A 20973-nucleotide genomic window follows, 5' to 3' on the forward strand; every position below is an offset into this window, starting at 1 on the left:
TTATGACCAAATGTCTGCACTGCGACATGCATGCCTGGCGATAATGGCATGAGTGGAGGGGAGCAGGACATCAATGCACGAAATCCAATCTTTTATTTACGTTTAAATCTTACTTTTTTGTATAAAAAAGACACGAAATTAGAAAAGGTACGATTAAAAAAAGTTAGGAAAGCAGCAGCAGCAAAAAATGTCATAAGAGTAAATACAATAAAAATCTGTAGTTCATTATCCGCATAGGTAACAGATGAAAGTTCCACAAATGCTCCCTTTGAATTGGCCAAATTTAGACGACGTTGACACTTCAACGGAAACGGACGACAATATTTTAAGGAAAAACAATTACATTCATTGCACAGTAAATTAGATAATGAATCAAGTAGTTATATGTTATATATTTTAAAAAATAAACCCGTCACAAATTTGCACATGACCATTTTTCAATTCCTTTTTAAAATAAGTAGCCATTACATCGTCACATTATCAAATTTTGTTTCCACTGTTTCCTCCCACATTCCAAAAACATGCGTGGCAGGCTGATTGAACGCTCTAAATTGTCCCTAGGTGTGAGTGTGAGCGTGGATGGTTGTTTGTCTATGTGTGCCCTGCGATTGGCTGGCAACCGATTCAGGGTGTCCCCAGCCTACTGCCCGGAGACGGCTGGGATGGGCTCCAGCACCCCCCGCGACCCTAGTGAGGATCAAGCGGTACGGAAGATGAATGAATGATTGATTGATTTTTCAACTGGGATGCCAACGCTGACATGTTCAACATCTGCTTTTACCTTTCAAATTAAGAGCAACTTCTCAAATTAAAAACACATTTAAAACCAACATTCACTTGACCAACAAACACAGTTAAGAGCTGAATAACTGAAACAGAAAGAGGAAATATACTATATATCTAAAAAACATAGAATGACAAACATCTTAACACCTTCTATCACGACTTATTTTTAAAGCAGGAACTGGACGAGAGAGACAAACTCTCTTTAAAGGAATACATAAAAAAAACACACGGGGGCACTTCCCTCACATTGAAGGTTTGGAAACATCATGACCTCACATTAAAATACCCAGTGTAGTGACTAATTCGTTGAATGGAGGGGGAGGGGAAAAAGATCATTCTGCATTAAGACTTCCATTGAGCAAAAGACTTAATGTTTCAAATCGATCCACAGGTAATATAGTAGTTGGCATAGAGCTGTACAGGTAAAAATGTGACTACATTACCACATCGTTTAAATCCTCCCAGAATGCAGATAGATGAACAAATACTTTAGAAATTGTGGATGTAAATATTACATTTTGGGTGTGCACAATCAGTAACATTTCCTTAACTAACTGATACAATCAAGTTCAAGTGAACCATAGAAACCTGCCGTCAGTGTACGGTGACATTTTGTTCACCGAGTGTCTCAGCAGTTGCTGTCATTTTTGTCCTTTTCCTCCCCGGACACCTTGGGCACCAACTGGTGGGTGGAGTCCTCGATGCTGGAACATGGACTCAAAGCTGAATCCTGCTGTATGATCGGAACTGGTCTGACCTCTGACTGCTCACTCTTTGGTGTCATCCTAGGACACAAACGAAGCTTTCAGCATCATGGAATGGATTACTTCATTTTCCATGAGTTGCATGAGGAAACATTTTTGAAACAGTGGAGGACTAGCATCCCAGAACTGATTGTGGGAATCCAGAGAAGACAGTCATGGTCTTTCAACAAATACAATTTTGTTACGATTGTGGCTTTAAAAAAAAGTGCACTCACTGGAAGAGAAAATGTATGCAATAACAAATCGACTTACCTTGCATCCGGTACTCTGCTGTGTAAACTCCCCGACTGGCAGCTCAATTTACCGGAGCTCCCCCCTTTGCTACGTCTCCCTCCCCCTTCTCGCTCCCGCTCCTTGTCATCACGCCTGGCGCTACGGCTCGAAGTGCCCTTGGCCTGGGTATGGAGCTCATGATTTCCCAGAGGTGACGCTCCTGCACCAATGGAGCCATCGGTTGGCGTGGCGCCCGTGCTTGTGCCCATAGACTTTGAGATGACCTTCAGCTTGTGCGAGGTTGACTTGTCGTGGTTCTTCTTGTGCTGGACGCGGCTGTTATGCTTGAGAAAGAACTCGCAGGACTCCTGGAGTACCCGGCGGCTCTCGCCGATGGGACTGTGGATCATGAAAACATTGAGAAGAGTGGCCAAAAACTACAAATGTCTGTCATCGATGCCAACATTGACAAAACGTCCTTACTCTCTTTTGCGGGTCCTGTTGAAAAAGTAGGCCCACTCAGAGCAAGTCTTTTTGCTGCTGACCCAGAACACTGCAGATATTCCAACAACCAGGGTCATCAAATACTTTACAAGGAACAGTGAGAGGTCCGGTCGCTCATGCTCGGTTGCCTGACATGGAAAATTAAACAAAATATGTATTAAATAAGCAGGGGAACATTTTACATTTATGAAATAAAGTCTTAGGTACTTGGCTAAAACTTTTTTTCCATCCATATTATTTCTTTGGCACATCCACATCATAGTTCTCAGATTGGGGGTTTGAATCTGGGCTCTGGCCTCCCTGAGTGGACTTTGCATGTTCACCCCGAACCTGTGTGAATTTTTTCCAGGTACAGTACTATGGCTTCCACCCTCATTGCAAAATCATGCTTCTTACTGGAATTTAATTGCAAACTCTAAATTGTCCTTAGGTGTGAGAGTGAATTGTCAATATATGTGCTGCGACTTGCTGGCAACCAGCTCAGGGTGTACCTCAACACATGCCCAAAGTAATCTGGGATAGGCTCCAGTTCACCTGTGACCCGAGAAAAGACTCAGCAGAACAAAAAAAAAAAAAATTTTAATGGGGTGATGGATATTGCGTTACTGTTACAATATTCTACGGTAAATCTCAAGAGAATGCCTTTAAAAGAAGTCATAGAATTAATCTTGAGTTGGGTCAGCCACATTCCTTTAGTTCTGATAATGATACAGTAAATTAATCTATTGGTTGAATTATAATACAGATTTTCTCTTTTTGTAATATTTTATCATACTAACTCAACTCTGTTTTGCAGATAAATATGAATGTTTTGCGATAAATGTACTTTGCATTCATTTACATGCAATTCGCATTTATCATCAATGTTCATGCATAAAATACCAAATATATGCAAGTGAGGTGCAGGTATTATTTCTGTTCACTTGAGCTCGCCATCCTCGGCTTCGACACTACTGTAGTATCTGTGCCCATCTGTGACTGAAGACGTGTGACTTTAAAAGGCACTGCAGCTTTTCTCAACTCCACCAAGCGATTTAGAAAAAAAATACTCCATTCCCCTCTTTATCCTTAGCTTGTTCCTCTACTGTGCCACCTGGAAGTGTTGCAGAGGTACACTTACCTTATATGAGCAGGGGATGCTGTATTCTTGGCAGTGGTCATTGATCCATGTGTTCTCCCAGGTGCTGCGTTGACTTTGTTCGTAAGTGTAGCATGCTAACAGGGTGACCAGTGGGACCAGGTAGAGGCAGCTGAAGACACCGATTCGGATCATGAACTTCTTGAGTTTCCCCTGGTTGCGCTCGTCATGCTGGATAACCTGCCGCACGTGGTTCAGAGAAATGATGCCCGCAAGGATGAGGAAGAGACCAACGATGACGCCCACACACAGCGGAGCGATAACAAAGAAGCGCAGGGCCTCCAGATCGTAAAGTCCCACGAAGCAAACTCCGCTGATATTGTCCCCTTCAACCTTGTTCAGAGCTAGCAGCATGACAGTTAGCGCTCCGGGGATTCCCCAGGCGACAGAGTGGAACCACACCTAAAGGGAAAATACACAAGAGACCTTTGAACAGCATGCGACATTACCCTGCCTTGATGCACATTAAAGTCTGTCACTTCTGATCATATTTGAAGCCTCAAGTTAATTTCAGTCTTGTCAGAACAGGGCCAAATCTTTTCATCTGCTCACTTTTAGACATCCTCTTTTAATCTTACCGCTTTCTTCTCTATGGCTTCACAGCTCCACTTGGGTCCAGCTGCCAGGAACCAGGTGATAGTGAGTATGACCCACCAGATGATTCCAGCGATTGAGAAGAAGTAGAGCAGCATAAAAAGCAGAGTGCAGCCTTTGCTCTGAGAGCCCAAGACAACTGTGTCCACACTGCTGGGATGGACTGCCTTGTTACACGCTGCGCTGTTGCCCAGCAGGAAGCCAATGAAGTATATGAGTGAAACAAAGCTGTAGCAAACTGCATAGAAGATGATGGGACGCTCGGGATAGCGAAAGCGTTTGACATCGATGAGGAAAGTAAGGAAGGTAAAGAGAGTGGCGCCCAAGCAAATGATGGAGCAAACGCCAATGAAAGTCTTGGCAAATTCAATGTCGTGGGGTTTAAAATACATATTGGAACAAGGTGGAGCACAGTCCTGAGTTCCAAGGAATGATGCGCCTTGGCCAGCTTTGGATTTTAACTGCAGTGGGCACCAAAAGCCCAAGTCCCTCCTCGCAAATGTTGAGCTCATTGGGGTGGTTGCAGGAAGCTTGGAGTCATCTCCAAAGCCACATGAGTCAAGTCTAGAACAAAATAAATGGCAAGAATGTATTTATGTATTTATTTCCCCAATGGACTTATTTTGCATGACTCCTATGGATGGGTCTTACTTACTTGTCACACTGTAGCTCAGGAGGCCAGATAATTCCAAAAATATGAATGTTCTCCCGACAATCGGATATTACAGCCTCACAGTCTTCTCGGCAAGGCTGAAGCACTGTATTCTCCTCAGTGCATACCGGGAAAAAAGCCTGGCACAGGAAGTGGTGAACATTTGGGGAACAGCTCAGCCTTGCCAATGGCATAAATGGCTGCAATGACATGAATGAAACAATGTTCAGAATAACTGCAGAGGTAACTGGTTAAGACCAAAGCAAAGATACACCTTGTGTTTCATGACAAATTTGGTCTTGGTTCACACTGGCTCTTTTTGGACCAGTTACTCTGTAAATGGCATAGTGGCAAAAGTTGGAACACTACTGGGCAGCGTAAAGAATGCAAATTTCTAAAATGTATGAAAAGGGATTAAAAAAAATAATAATAATAATGTGTGCCTCTATTGCTGAGCAAGATTGACAAGAAGAACCAGACATTTTTAATCACCTCTAACATCAATAAACAATACAAATAATATTGTACATTTATATATATGTGGGTGCCTGAAAATTAGATTAGTGATGGAAAGTCCATGTATTTAAGTACCGGGTAAATAAAGGCTTGAAATATTTCACTGTGTGTGTTGAACTCATAAAACATACAAGTTTCACTTTTTGAAACAGATTCTTAAAATAAATGGACTTTGCCCTCATTATTCAAATTCTTTTGGCACCCACCTGTCGTGCCTTTGAAGGGAACAGGGGAAACTTTATAAAAATACATCGGGGAACTCAACACCCCGCGATTCACACAACAATGCCGAAAACCCTTTGCACCAAATTATAATCACGAAACATTTTTGTAGTGACTGCCAGCAAATTATAAATTGATTAAAAAAGATTTCCAAAACCGTTGATTGTGCCAGTGGCATTTCTGAGAGTTTTGAAAGGCATATTTATCAATCAAGTCTTATATTTACAATAATAAAGGTTTCAATGTTGGCAAAGTCAAATTCCAGACTGTTTTCATGACCAAGACATGTGCTTCGATTGATCTGATATCACCACTATGCTGCTCCCTGCCCTGGTGCCCAATTCTAACAATGATATATCTATAAAAAACATTCATTCATTCATCTTCCGCTTGATCCTCACTAGGGTCGCGGGGGGTGCTGGAGCCTATCCCAGCTGTCTTCGGGCAGTAGGCGGGGGACACCCTGAATCGGTTGCCAGCCAATCGCAGGGCACACAGAAACAAACAACCATTCGCACTCACACTCACACCTAGGGACAATTTAGAGTGTTCAATAAATAAATAAATATATATATATATATATATATATATATATATATATATATATAAAACAAACACCTCTCAGAAATTTCATAAAGTTTTTCTTTTTAAATTTCATGTTTAGCTTTCTGAAAATGTGTATGATTACTTTTCATCCATTGCTATAACTCCATTATGGTTATTATGACAAGAGCTGCTCAAAGATTATATTGAACAGCAGGCCAGGGCATATTAACCGATGTGTACCGGTACATAATCAGCAATACAGATTTAAAGATGTCAAATCATTGAGGTGAACAGATATTCTCCACAATAATAACTTTTCAAAGTCATTCCGCATTTCATTATCACTCATTCTTATGCAATGTTACAGGACCCCCCTGTGTAACGTAGTTTTTTTTTTTTTTGATAGAACTTGTGAACATGTCGGACCAATAAACACTTCTGTATTCACTTACAGTAATTATTGAGATTATATTAGTTTTTTTTGTTTTGTTTTTTTAAATACAGTACTTCCGCATGTCTGAATTTAGAGTTGCATGCCTTCAGCGTAGTACCATGTTGTGTCACAACATGCTCGGCAGCCCTGAGGCCTACTGGAAGAGATGCAGCATAATTCAGAGCAATAAGAAGAGGTCCCCAATTTACAGAAGCTGGTTAATGTTCCCACACAGAAGAGACAATACAGCATTGTTGTATGTGTCAAAGAAGCAGTTGTTTGAAGGGTTAGAATTACCATAACTTTTAAGCAAATTTCCTTTAGCCCGTCTGTGGAGTTAGACAAAATCATAATTTTGTTGAACAAAATGAGGGTTTACTGTATACCATGAAATGAGGCTAAAGGTTGGAGGGCAATTCCAGAGTAAAGTATTTACTCTGGAATTGTTTCGATAAGCTACAGTTCTCAACATCATCACACTAGGAGCCATTTACTGCTTCGGGTGTATATTCTGTTACCAAATGGGTGGCAGGAAATTAATTTGAGAACTTAAGAGATTCTTGGCAAGCGCAGCACTTGTTATGTGCCTGACATTATGCACTGCACATCAACTGCAATACTATCATATCATAGCATACAGTGTGTGGATTATTTAGAATAATTGGGAACTCATAAACCACTGCCAGTCCAGTAATATTTGTAAGCACCATCAACACAGACTGCTATTGAATCTCCTCCCGCCCCCCTCTTTTCTGAAATCCAGTCTGGCAGGTAGTCCACATTTCTGCGAGCTATGTGTCGTTCTCACAGTAAGTGTCCTTGTTTCTCCCCAGTTGGGGGTTGAGGAATCCTTGTCAGCGAGTTCCTCTTGCAAAGTTAAGAGGGTGAAACTATCCATTTGTGGTCAGCAGTTGGTTGAATTTTCGACTCAAAAGTCAACATCCTCACCTCGAGCATTCCTACAACTTGAGGTTTCTCAAATGATCCTGCTTTGTTAACAGTATGTCATTGGCTGCTTCTCACTGTCTTTTGCATTCTCACACTTATCACTTTCATATACAGGTGAATGCTCGTGGAATGTTGGGCCATGGGCGATACAAGGGAAGCTCTACTCCAGAAAATCCTCTGTGGTAGGCTGAGCTGGGCTCAAACTGAATCTGACTCCTGGTTGATTACAGGGCCAGAATTTGATAAGACACTGCATACCTTCTTAGAGGAGGTATGAATGTGCGCAGTAGATGAAACTAGTGAGTGATTAACAGAGAGAGTGCTTTCAATGTGGTATGCAGCACAGGCTTTGTGTGACTCTGGGCGTGTCCATCCCCTTCCTGAACAAATCAAAGGGCTCCATACAACAAAGCCGATGATTAGTTGCCTGTGGCTAAAGCTGATGTGTAATCAGAAGCCTTTAACTTTGCCAGATGATACACTCGAGATTCCCTCAGCACGTAACCATTCATGGTTGCGCTTCTAACATGTACAACCCAAACCGATTGCCTTTAAGAATGTGACATGATGCAACTATCATATATGTTCGCCAATAAAACAACAATATATCAGCAACATCACTCACATATTGTAAAATGCAATCCACGTTGTAATTACACAGCGACATCGGACACGAGTGCAGAAATGTTTGTCCTGTATTTCTTCAATGAGATGCCCTCCACTTGAACAGACACTGTGCCCCCGTTGACCACCAATGAATCATGCACTTAAAAAAAGAAAACAGAAACATATGCCTCCTTTCCTGTAATTACACTAACCATATTTTTTGGACCATAAATTGATTTTTTGATAGTTTGGATGCTTCTCCGACTTACACCAAAGTATAGTTGTATATATTCCAATTAGCGATTGGATTCGCACCAAAAATTCACATTACCCAACGTTTCTTTTTTCCTCTTTATGATGCATTTTTTGATGAGTGCAATTTATACTCCGGATCGGCTTGCAGTCCAAAAAACATGGTACTTACTGTATGTAACTTGTATAGCGAAGTAGCATCAACTTGACATGTTGACAACATTTTGCCAGGCATTATAAATTTAATGTGAACATGCAACACAAAAAAGCATGTTGACTAAATTAACTTAACGTCAGTATTGGAGAATCTTTGAATAAAAGAGTCTTGAGCGAACACACTGGAAAGCTCTGTGGGACACCTCACTAATATTTTTCCTCTCAGTTTAATGATTCCCTTGGCCAAACATTGTTTCTGTCCCTGACTGCTTTTTAGCAACAGTTTAAGAAGTTTTCTGGTCGTCAGGCTGCTCTCATGCAGAGTACAATTTATGCGATCCATGGAAATCTTCTTGAAACAGGATCTGTTCTTAACAAAACATGCAGCTTTGGACTTGCTACTACCACAAGTAATGATAACACCGCACACCTAAAACAGACATTCACGCAAAAGGGGAGGGCCGGGAGGGCGGGGGGGGGGGGGGGGGGATCGATTGGGGCGCTGCACTGGAACTCAGCATTGATAAACTCTCGATGGAGCAGATAATTTGGAGTGACATATTTACCCCTTCCACCTTCCAGTGAGCGTCATAATCTTCATCTTGAATCCTTCGAATAAACAGAAGCTGTGATTGGTGAAGTTTTATTACCTTTTGAAGCATCCTCTGAATCACGCTTTTCTTAAGCCGAGTTCCAGTGCAGCTGTAATAAAGGAGGATGAGCCTGGCTTTGCGTAAAGGACTAGCCTGCCCATTCATGGTTTAATCAAGAACAGATCCTCCTTCGGGAAACTTGTCACACAGAGTGCAAACTGTACTACACGTTAAGGATGGATGATTATTACAATCGTAATTATTTTGACTGAGATTGAAATAACGGTTAAAAAAATGAGTAGGTATTGATTTTTCAATGAACTATTTATTCAACTACTAGACCTCAACTACTCAAAACCACCATCAAAGCCTATTCAACCCTGCATATTGAACACTTTAAAAAAATATTTTTGTCAAGTACATGTAAATATGTGAAATTCAAGGCTCTTACATTTTCATTCTCCTAGAGTCGTACCTTGTATTGCCTGCATCTTTGCACACATTGAAGACATAAATAAGCACTACCCTTGGGCCTCATCTCTATCATATTTATTTTACCAAATTTTATTTTCACAACTCTTGGGACTTATTGGGCTAACCTGGGACCTCAGGGATTGTATTTTGTGCCATGTCAAGTGGAAATGTGTTGGTATAAAAAGAAAGACAAGGATTGGATCTTTGTATTATTGAAAGGGAAATTCATTGACTGTGATTGGCTGGCAACTATTTCGAGGTGCACCCTGCATACTGCCCAAAGACAGCTGGGACAGTTTCCAGCATGCCCACGACCCACGTGAGGATAAAAGCTTTTTTTTTTTTTTTTTTTTGGTGCATGTACAGTAAATACTTGTTTTCCACTTTCTTCCCTCCACATTTTGCTGTTATACGTGTGAATTTCTCCATTGTGAGACAATAGAGGTTTTCTTATCTTAATGGATGGAATATTCCTTGGATCCTTTAAAACTTAACTTTAGATATAGCTTGAAAGGACAATGAAAGAATAAAATTAGTGCGAAAGTAATTCTACACTAAAATTATACCAATTAGAAAGAAAAAAAAAACAAGACAAATACCGGAAGTCCCTTTGTGTGTTGGCAATGTGGTGTATGGATGGAGTACAACAATGAGGTGAGTTGACATTGAGCTCTATTCACTGATTGGGGAAAAAAATGTCTTAGTGTTACGTTACCTATGTGTATGAGTTTCCACATAATTTGTTCGTGAATATTCATAATTGAAAGGAATATCACTTCTGAAGTTGATGCTAATTTGCACTTAGCATGTCAATGAGCAATTACATTGACTTTAGCATTCACGCAAGAGATGTTTTAAAAACAAAGCATGGTTTGAATTTAAATATACAATGGGCTGTAATTATTTTTGTTGTGCATTTAGTTTTGCAGTAAACTCCAACTGGTTGTCATTAAACAACAACAGCAGAATCACATACACTACATGCTTGCTATGCATTTCGGGAACTTTCAAAATGTTGGGAATTTGTAAAGGCACCGCACCGCCGTTCACATTGTTTTTCTTGTATTTTAATGTTTTAAATATTGAGAGAGGCAAAAATCGAAATCTGATTACAGGTTGATTAATCATCCCATCCTGCTACAAGTTGGAGCGGTGTGGCGGCCATTAAGCCTCTCAAACTGAAAAAATTCTTGGCAGACAGCAATTCTGCTAACCTATGAAAATTGAGTCGTTCAATATTTGAGTTAAAAAGTTCTTAATTACAATGCATGGACAAACCTCTGAGTGTTCCCGCTGTCGACCATTATATAATGATGATCAAAAAACAAAACAACAACAACAACAACATCTGCTTTATGAAAGGAGAGGTTCAAATCTAGCATGTTCACTTAAATCAAGCTTGTTACAAGCTCAAACCTACTGTTCATTTTCTTTATTTCTTTCGTTTTTCCACCATTCTGCCTCGACTACTCCACTCTTGCATGCTACCTGACTATCATGGCTATAGCTTGTTGCTTCGCGATCCAACTTTATACTACATGCATTGGTTTTCAGGAGATGATCTGCAGGCACCAAGGAAAGAGTGGCTTGCCCCTGATCTACAGTTGTAAACTTGGAATGAGTGTGAACAAAACCAATGACTGTTTTAGTGAAAACAAGTGAACCCTTAAAAAAATGAAGAACCTAAGACTGTAAAATTGGGAATTCCACCAGTGTATGTCACTTAAACTCACACTAAGCTTCAGACTACCGTTACATGTATCACAAGACACCAGAGTGTCACACACGACTACAGCAAATCTAGCGAGACCAGAGCATAAAAGGATTAACTGTGCTTGCCTCTTGCTTTATTCTTTTGGTATTTGTGACACTTTTTCTAAAAAGGAGACCAGCCTCAACAAGGGGTGTGAGGAGTAGAATGTGAGAAGAGAAAATTAACAGAATGCAAGTTACATGGACTGCCAGCCAAAGTAATAATAATAATGTTGTAATAATGTAATAACATGTTATTAAAGTTAAAGTAGAGAGCTACATTTTAATATTTTACCGTGGTTACTCTACTTAAATTTGTGAGACCGTTAAGGATTTTAAAAATAAATTGAATGAGGTGCATTGGCCATCCAATTTTGTTTTTGCTTGATGCTTTTGCCATTTGTTACTAAAGACATCATGTTTGATTGTGTGTTTTTTTTTTTTTTTTATAAAAGACTCACCTCCATTTTATTGGCTGCAACATCCTGATCATAGTGCTCCATCATGTTGGGAAAGAAAGTCATGTTGTAGGACAACCCCATGCATCGATGAACCTGAATTGGCTCGCAGGTGAAGAGGCTGTGAGCACTGCAACATTGCAGCCAAAGCAGACCCAACCACACCAACACGCTCATTTTGATGGCTCACTGGAAATTTTAGGATATTTTGTTTTCCAGCGTGAATGTGTTTTTCCCTTTCAGGATCACTTTGAGGACGCAAATAGTGACTTCCCCCGACTCTGACTGTTCCACCTATCCTGGTGTCATCTCAGTGGAGGCGATGGCATGAGCAGAGGGTGTAGCTTCCGCATTAACGCGGTGCATGTGCTCTTACTTAGGAAAAGATATCCAACATCACTGAAATTAGAAGGAAATTGTGCACAGGTTACACATCCAGCATCTTACAGCCATTATTGTTGCTGTTCGTCAAATTCATGCAAGCACTCCATCAGGGCTGAGGCATATGTAGAGGTTAAGACTGTTGTTGCACCAATCACCACATACACTTATTGTGCTACCATAAAACTGACACAATGCAACTCCTAATTTTTTACCCGTAGAGAGCTCTTGGCATCCAACAAGTCATCGATGAGATGGAATAGCACGTGGGAATTTTAAAAATCCGTGTTGATTCAGTCGAATAAGTCTCAACTTGTTTGGACACATTCAACGTGACTTTTCGGAATGGATGCACAACTATATTTGCAAAATTAACCTGGAAACTTGAATGAGTGAGACCTACGTAAATAGTACTCTCGTAAGTTTATGAACATAATACGCCAGCCGTTAGTTATTGTTTAAAAGGTAACATGACAAATACATTTTTATTTGGGTGATTTATAAATTAATTACTACTATAACTACATCATGACAGTGTAGAATAGTATTTGATGTATTGGGCTTCTTTGAGTTATATTTACAGAAGTGGTCGAATAAAGTATATTTATGAAGATGGAAATTCATTCGAACATACAGCAGCAACAGGATTTGCTTTTAACCACACGTTATAGCTGCGTCATTGCATACTACAACTTCAAATCATTTTCTGGTTACGTTGGTAATTTAGATTTCAGTGATGTAATTTTCGATTTCTATTAAAAAAATAGCGAACGTGCACCGTATTACAACAACATGATTTTAACGACTGCATTCGAGCAGGGAGTGAGACAATAACATACCCGAAAAAAGAGGAAGTAAACACACGTAAATATGTATCGATTTAAGTTTGAATATATGGTCTCCCGTCAAAAAAGCAATTTCTGCGAGTTCGCAGTAAACATCGTCACCTCCGCTGCTAACCATGGAAATGTGGCACAAAACAACATTAGTAGCAACACAAACGTTTGAAAGGCTAACCAAGGAAGAATAAAGAAAAAAAAACATACCAACAACTGTTATGAAGCGAGTTCGAGCTGGGACACACTGCATGGATAAACTTTGGTGTACACTTTTGGACTGAAATTTGATCGTGCGTTTCCTGAAAAAAAAATCGAACAAACTCCCGTTGGTCAATCCAATCTCGTGCTGCCTTTGCGTTCCTGCGAAAATTGTATTTTTCATTGTGTGCGTGTGAGTGTGCGTGTGCCTGTGTGTGCGCGCGCCTATGTGCTTGCGTGTATTTGTAAATTTTCGCTCGAGGAAAGCATCCACATTTCAAGTTCTTGATCTCTTCCAATAGTGGTGACCATATAAGACATGTTGACAGAAGTTGCCCTGCTGAGAAAAGATGCTTGAACGGTTTCATGAATTGAATTTTGGGTATACATTATTTAATTAAAACAATATAATATTTATAGGTGCCTTTCAATTTTACCATGAATTTTCTTTTTAAGGGAGCAAGAGTACAACAACCAAATATGTATGATTACAGTTTTAAGGTGTTTCCAGGAGTAAATTAAGTTACATCAGCCTGATATGTAAAATTTCCAGGGACCTCAGCTGCTTCGTGAGGCCCAAACGATATTGGTCCACATGAACTTTTTTTCTCACCAGCAGAGAATGAACCAGCGAATATGGATGGACTCGTGTGAAGCCTGGCGTCTGAAATTCCAAGCTTGGCTTCTTTTCGACACCCCACGACGACCCCTGGTGTCCGGCCATCGATTACACCTCCATACGACGCTATTCCCACATTATCCACTTGGAGACGCTGCGTCCCCCGACTGTATTTGTCCACATTCATGTGACCACCGCGGGAGGCGGAGTTTGGTTGTCACATTATAGTGCTACACTGTCACTACACAAATAAAGTGCTGTTGACATTGGACTCCTTTTTCATCGTCGTCGTGCTTGGTTCTTTTGCCTGCAGATGTGCTTCAATAGTGGCGGCTTCGGACAATTTCATTGTCAAAGAGGAGACGGACGAGGACAGGACACTGACATATGAGGTGCGTGAGATGTGTAGCACACAGAGTGACAACCGTAACATGCATTCCCGAATGTGAGTGTCTACGGTGTATGGTGTGTGTGATGGAAGTAAGAGGCTTTATTCCGCGGAGAAAGGCGCTGGCCTGTTGCTAGGAAACGCTTTGACAGCTGGAAGCTTTGGGAAAGTGATGGTCAGTGCTACAATGGTGTCTATTTATCTGCCAACGCAACCCTCCTGCACCATCATTCACCTTTTGATGTTGTGCTCGAGTCTAAATCCGTATTGTGTCTGATTTGTTGTAACACCTAGCCTAGTATTTGGAGTTGTTCTCAATCTCGGGACAATTATTGTTTGCATAAAATGGCCTACTTCTTGTGATCATCTGACCATCATATTTTCCACCGTATGACTATGAGTGAAGTACCGTATCTGTATATATTTACACAAAGACAGGACATAGACAGACATGCCATGATCACGATCTGAAAACCTGTTTGTTTGTTTTTTTTGGGGAGGGGGGTGTAATATTGGACTGACATGCCCCCCCCCCCACCTATTTCTTGTTATATAACAAACTATTTATTGTGACAATCATTTATTGTTGTTTTATGGTAGATGCAAAATGGCTCCTTGTGGACTTCATCTATCAGATGCATTTGTCTGTGCCCATGGATTTGAAGGTCACTCATGAATGGATCGATAACTGCATCTTGCTGGGAACTAATCTCTCCAGGAAGATGGGATGAACCATACACATGTTTGCATATATAAACAGCTTTTGAATAGCCATATGAGGAGACATATAGTTTTGAATTGTTCCGGTCAGAATGCTGCTGACCTTAGTGCCGATATATTCTTTGTTGTTTAGTTTACTGTGGACCACAACGCAATACAGATGTGTAATGCAACACCTCTGAAGTTGTAGTGAGAGAATCTAGTTTTTGGTATAAATTTGGCTCCCAATTTTTCATAGTGCTTATTATTCCATTTTCAGACATCAAATTGCCTGTCACCGTTACAGTGCGGCTTTTCACGATTATCACCCCCACACACCTCCAGGAAACTGTAAGAATGATAATGGCCAGTGTGTGAGTGTGGCACCATGCTTGATGGGCAGTTGTATTTTTTCACGCATCACACAGAAGGTTGCCACACTGAATTTGAGTAGATTGCACGGATTGATGAAAGCTGACTCTCTGCTCTGTCCCATCAGGCTGATTGATGTATGTTGCCAGCGAGGAGACTTCAGTCCTCAGGAGACGTATAGCACCTCCACTCGACCCCCACAAAAGTCCCTTCACCCTGCATCCAGGGGCATGCCTCCGGAACGCGGCCTCAGGTAAATGACATGCTTAGTCCATACATATTGAACACTAAATCTTTACTGTACATGCAAAAGCTATCTCAATGGATGGTACCGTATATGGTGTATGGTATTGACTGCGTGAACAAGTAATTAGCAGTTGTCACCTTGTATTCATTTAATCACGTTACATTATAATTTAATACAACCAATCAATGGATTAAACGTAGATAGCCTTCTTAGGGGAACTTCAGATACTATAATCACATTGGGGCTGAAGTAAAATCAATGTAAGTCAGCCCATTTAGTATATTTTCCACCCTAACCAATGTCTCAAGGAAAACTGTCTGGAGTACCAGAAGACCAAGTTTCAAACTGATTTGTTCACCAATGAAAGCCATGTTTATTTGGATGATCACAAAAGATGGATGGACCATGTCCCAACATGGTTGCAACGCCAGCAAGGTGCCGGCGGTCTAAAATGTTGAGCTGGAATATTGGCGAAGGAGATGGTAGGCCCAAAATAAAATCATCTCTGTGATGATAGAGAATTCTGGAATTATTTTTGCAGTGCACACAAGCAGTGGAAATTGAATACTGTCCTCCAGTTCAAGGCTGTCAGTGCGCTTTTGTGCACTTGCAATATTTAAGGACAGCCTCACTTCGAAGTCAAGTCAGCCATCACAACAATTGCCTCAACTTAAAAATCAAAATTAAGTAAGGCATTGATATTCATATACAGCAGGGGTCACCAATCTTCTTGAAATGCAAAGCCTCTTGGTTACCGATCAATGCAAATTGTTACCAATAGAGGTTTAAAAATGAATCATTTCATTGATCATCAAATTCATCGATTATTGGTTCAGATAATTCAATGCTGAGAGCATTTTTTTTACCTTAAATTTGTCAATATCCTCTTTCAGCCTCACTAAAGCAGACTGACTTGTTTTTGATCAGTTACAATTGTATATTTGTAGATGTTTTATGTTATGCGTCCTGTTGTATTCTTGTTATTTTATGTTAAATGCTCTGTAAAGTGCTTTGTTCCAGCTGCAGCTGTTGTGAAAGTGCTATTTAAATAAAGATGTATTGTATTGTAAAATAAGACATTTGCAAACATTTTCTAATCTACATTTTCTTCGGAAAACAACTATTTTACCTATTACATGAGGTAAGCGGTACAGGGTTACAATAACGGAATCATAATCAATTTATGAAAGACGATTAAGATTCATCTATTCCAAAAGCAATAATGTGCAGCTATTCTAGGAATGACCTTTTATTGATTGATTGACATTTAATTGACATTAAACATTACCTATCGTAGTGCAAAATCAATTTGTCTCTGATGATTTGATTAATCAATGGAATCATTGATGCATTAATCGATTCTACAAATATTAAATAGTGACAGCCCAAGATACTATTTTGCTGCACCAATCTGAAACATGTTTGCTCAAACTATATTTAATCATCTTATTGTTCATAATTTATGTGAAGATATTGATCATTTCAATTATATCTCACAATTAGGAAAGAGATAAATATCAATACGCAACACTTAATTTCTATATATTTTTGTCGATGCTTGCATTTTCAAATGATGCCTTATATGACGTATATAACAGGCCAAGAAAGTCACAAAGTCCCATCACTGGTAAGCTATTTTTGCAACAGGCCTGCAAGCTATATTGGTGACGCCTAATGTACACTAATACTTGGTTTGTTTCTATTTGGGAAATTGAAGCTCGCGGCGCGTTGCATGATAGGAGGCTATGAAACATCATAGCGGGGGCTGGCTTGACTCAAGCCGGCTACCTGCTAACATTCATAGGGAGACGTGGCCTAACGTGTTGCAGGAGGGCCACCAGCTCCCGGTCGCTGTGCCACGGTTTCAACGACCCATCAAAATATGTTCTTACACGAAAGCGGTCCGTGGTTCAAAACAAGAGTGAGCAACTCGAGAACCCTGCCAAGCTAGCTGATCATAGTGTCAGAGGTGGGAAATTAATTTTTTGAATGGGCCATGCAACTCAATCATGTTAAATATGAATGTTAATTATTTGTATTGTTTCAATAAACTGTCATTGTGTGGCTCTGGTAATTAAGAAATAAAAACTGAAAATGTGTTCACTTATATTAAAATGACTATAAACCTCGTCCAGATGGACCATAAGTCTTTAAGTTAATCCATAAGGTCAGTGGGTAAAGAAAAAAAACCCCAAAACCTCTTTTGCTCTATTTGAGAACCACTTCCAAAAATGTAGGTGCACCCCTGCTTATATATTGATTTAATTGTTTTGTCCATTGTAATCTTAGTTGGAGTAACGATTCAAGAAAATCACCATTATTTAGGAGCAAACATACGTCATTGTCGAATCCTGAAGTTTTCAGTCCATCCACAAATCCCACAGAATACACTTTGAGGTTTTAAATGCAGTCATTTCTTTTCACTTCAATGGTGCCCCAGTTCCAAACAAACACCCTGACTCATCAGTCGTCTCACTTCTGGCCCCACCAATGCATTTAAACCCACACGCACCCATTATGTTCTTTCTCTTACACCCCAACACGACAGAGTGTGTTGCCCTGGCAGGCTGATGCATTCACACGGATGGCCAACACTAAATGGACAGAGACGGATCTGGATGGACAGTGTGGCATTTAATGAGGAGGCATACAAGAGGAGAGAGGCTGATTTTTTTTTTCAAAAATATGACCTGGTCACCTAAGCCCATCGCACTGCCTGTCAACCACACTCAGTCATTTTGACACATTGGATTCCCCAATGAAGTGTATATACGTTTCCAGCCTTCATTAAATAGTTTAACGGTGAAATGTGGTCGGTATTGTGGGTCAAATACCGCAGTCAAAAAGGGATGACACGATTCAATGCTGGTTAGTTGCTGCTTGAATTGTCTTAAGTTGATGATAATTGTAGAATCATGTTTGATGACATGTTAACATGTATTGTATTCATCAAGTCTAAATAACACCAAATAGAAAGGTGAAATCAAAAATGCAAGCACTTCAGTCTCAGTAGTTTGAAAACTCAAGGGACTTTGTGTTGGGTTTAACTGTATAATTTGTGTGTGTCCGTTAGCAGGGAGATGCTGACAGGACAGAGACTCTGTCAATCCAAGTCGCATCAGGACTCCGTCCTGTCTGCCCTCAACCAGCAGAGGAAAGATGGACTCCTGTGTGACGTCACTCTGGTGGCCGGGGAGCAAAAGTTCCATGCTCACAAAGCCATTCTGGCAGCATGCAGTGATTATTTCCGGGTGAGTGTAGAACCTTATTATACTTTATAATGTTAAAATACCGGTAAATGAATTTTTGGCAGGCAGCTCGGTAGTCCAGTGGTTAGCACGTCGTTTTCACAGTGCACAGGTACCGGGTTCGATTCCAGCTCCGGCCTCCCTGTGTGGAGTTTGCATGTTCTTCCCGGGCCTGTGTGGGTTTTCTCCGGGTGCTCCGGTTTCCTCCCACATTCCAAAAACATGCGTGGCAGGCTGATTGAACACTCTGAATTGTCCCTAGGTGTGAGTGTGAGTGCGAATGGTTGTCCGTTTCTGTGTGCCCTGCGATTGGCTGGCAACCGATTCAGGGTGCCCCCCGCCTACTGCCCGGAGACAGCTGGGATAGGCTCCAGCACCCCCCGCGACCCTAGTGAGGATCAAGCGGCTCGGAAGATGAATGAATGAATTTTTGGCAATCTTTCAAAAAAACACATTCCCACTTCTGTCTGAGACAGTACGTAATCAATGCCAAAGGAAAGACGTGTTGGGCATCACTTCTTGGGGCATTATGTCTATTTGAGAGAGAACCTTTAACATGTTCATCTTTTTAGGGTCCAATCCTGGGGAAAAGTTTTTAATCTGTGTTTTTTTTTTCTAATCTGCCTGTTCATCAAAAGATCTGTCATTTTCTGTTACAAGTAGTATACACACACACACTGACTGGCACTGACTTTTCTCGAGTTGAATGTAAAAATATGAACCCTAAATTGAATAGTTGAATATTTGTTTTCAAAGCTTTTAATTATATTTCAAAAATGTCATGCTGTTCAACAACATGATGGCAAGAAAAAAAAAGAATATTTAATACAAAATAATATTTAATATGAGTTCAAGTTCATTGTTGTTTCGCTCTTCATTCTCTTTCAATGCTTTTATATATAAAGAAATCAAACATTTGGTCTTACCTTTTACTTATTATACTCTGAAGGCCCCGATTATAAAGTACCATACACGTCTAATGTTGGAGACAAACCAATCGTGTCAGAATTAGGAAATAATTTGACAAGTTAGGATTCAATTACTGGAGCCAATCACAGTTACTTCGGAACAAGTGAACGGAAGAAATTGGTGAGGGCTCTGGGTTTAAAGATAGCAGCAAAGTCCGCTTTCTCTACGCATTGCGCCAAAGGCGCATGCACGGAGGGGGCAGAAAGAAATGCAAGGCGAGTGCACATGATGCCGTGTAATCTCTGTCACACACGAAAATTGTTTTGTGCTGAAGCCAGCCTTATGATCAGACACTGCGTTTTATAGCGATTGCCCTGCCCACTCATCACCTCAACAATCCACTCATAACCAATCAATCAAGGGAAGGTGCCCCGATGTTCAGTGTGTCTCGATCTGCACAATTGAAGCATATTAAAACGATGCACGTAGCAAGTGTTGTTTGTCATGTGTCTTGCAATTCACTTGAGTTCTGGCAGCCCAAATTGCCTTTGTCGCCAATGCACGAGATGCAAATGATCATATTTTGGTTGGTGCAGTCAAACATAATCAGTAGTTAATTGCGGGTTAGTGTAGAACCTAATTATACTCACTGTCTTTCCACTCCCACATCAAATAACATAACTCGGTACGCATATTTCCACCTACGTAAGATCAAGGGAAAGGTATCAAAGTACACTTCCCTGACACTTCATTCGCTAAATGGTAACTTTACATGCATCCATGCATCCGTTTTCCAATCTGTGTATCCTCACGGGGGTAGTGGGTATGCTGGAGCCTATCCCAGCCGTCTTCAGGCAGTAGGCAGGGTATCATGCTCAAGGGCACTTCAACAAGGTTGAAATGGCATGGGATTGAACCCCAACCTTTGGGTTGGGGGACGACCACTCTACCCACTTGCTCAAGTTTTCACTTGCAGTATTTAAGGAAGAAAATGTATTTGCAAATAAAAAGGTTGCTACAGCTGATTGGATCCCCGCTATTTCTTGTTACAGTCAAATTAAGCTTTATTTGGAGATGGCCAATAAGAGAAAAGTGCAGCAATGATATTTGCTTTAGAGCAGTGGTTCTTAACCATGGGTTCGGTGAATTGGTTTCAGGGGATCGACGGAGCCTCTGCCAGGGAGGGTAAGACGCACGCGACTAAACATGTTAATTAGTTATGGCACGCCCACTTGGCCATCACTGGCTGCGGATGATCACATTGCATTGCTTGTCCAGTCAGTGCTGCGGGAAATTGAATTCCCTCAGTAGTCAGCGTGTGACTGTCGTGATCGTACGTCGTGTGATTAAAAAAAACAAAAAAACCCTTTTAAACACATGCTTTGTCAAGCAAAAAAAGAAAGTGGTCAGACGAATATCTACAACATGCATCACGGAACATGATGGGACTCAGCGTTGAGCAACTC

At 40.6% G+C, this 20973-nt stretch overlaps 2 protein-coding genes across 2 annotated transcripts in view; one reads left to right on the plus strand and one right to left on the minus strand.

Annotated features, from left to right (window-relative positions):
• Positions 1–74: 74 nt before the first annotated feature.
• On the minus strand, positions 75–13202 carry LOC127600265 (frizzled-6-like). Its single transcript, XM_052064704.1, has 8 exons — positions 13035–13202; positions 11611–12006; positions 4655–4851; positions 3984–4563; positions 3388–3807; positions 2247–2395; positions 1803–2162; positions 75–1571 (listed from the first exon to the last, which is right to left on the minus strand). The coding sequence occupies exons 2-8, from the start codon at positions 11782–11784 to the stop codon at positions 1415–1417; spliced, it is 2037 nt and encodes a 678-aa protein (XP_051920664.1). The 5' UTR covers positions 11785–12006; positions 13035–13202; the 3' UTR covers positions 75–1414.
• A 628-nt stretch (positions 13203–13830) lies between these two features.
• Positions 13831–20973, plus strand: part of klhl32 (kelch-like family member 32) — a 35272-nt gene continuing 28129 nt past the window's right edge. Inside the window, exons 1-3 of the mRNA XM_052064706.1 lie at positions 13831–14036; positions 15231–15356; positions 18424–18601. Of these exons, the coding sequence (XP_051920666.1) occupies positions 14032–14036; positions 15231–15356; positions 18424–18601 (309 nt within the window). The 5' untranslated portion in view covers positions 13831–14031. The remainder of the gene's footprint in view (positions 14037–15230; positions 15357–18423; positions 18602–20973) is intronic.

This window comes from Hippocampus zosterae, chromosome 5 (genome assembly GCF_025434085.1).
Source record: "Hippocampus zosterae strain Florida chromosome 5, ASM2543408v3, whole genome shotgun sequence".
Taxonomy (NCBI): Eukaryota; Metazoa; Chordata; class Actinopteri; order Syngnathiformes; family Syngnathidae; genus Hippocampus; species Hippocampus zosterae.

What these genes read in the sequence shown, in the direction of transcription:
- LOC127600265 (XM_052064704.1), bottom strand. Translation starts at nt 11,784, where the DNA reads ATGAGCGTGTTGGTGTGGTTGGGTCTGCTTTGGCTGCAATGTTGCAGT. An exon ending in TTGCAGCCAATAAAATGGAG is followed by an intron (nt 4,852 to 11,610) that starts GTGAGTCTTTTA and finishes ATGTCATTGCAG; the next exon opens with CCATTTATGCCATTGGCAAG. An exon ending in AACAGGACCCGCAAAAGAGA is followed by an intron (nt 2,163 to 2,246) that starts GTAAGGACGTTT and finishes CATGATCCACAG; the next exon opens with TCCCATCGGCGAGAGCCGCC.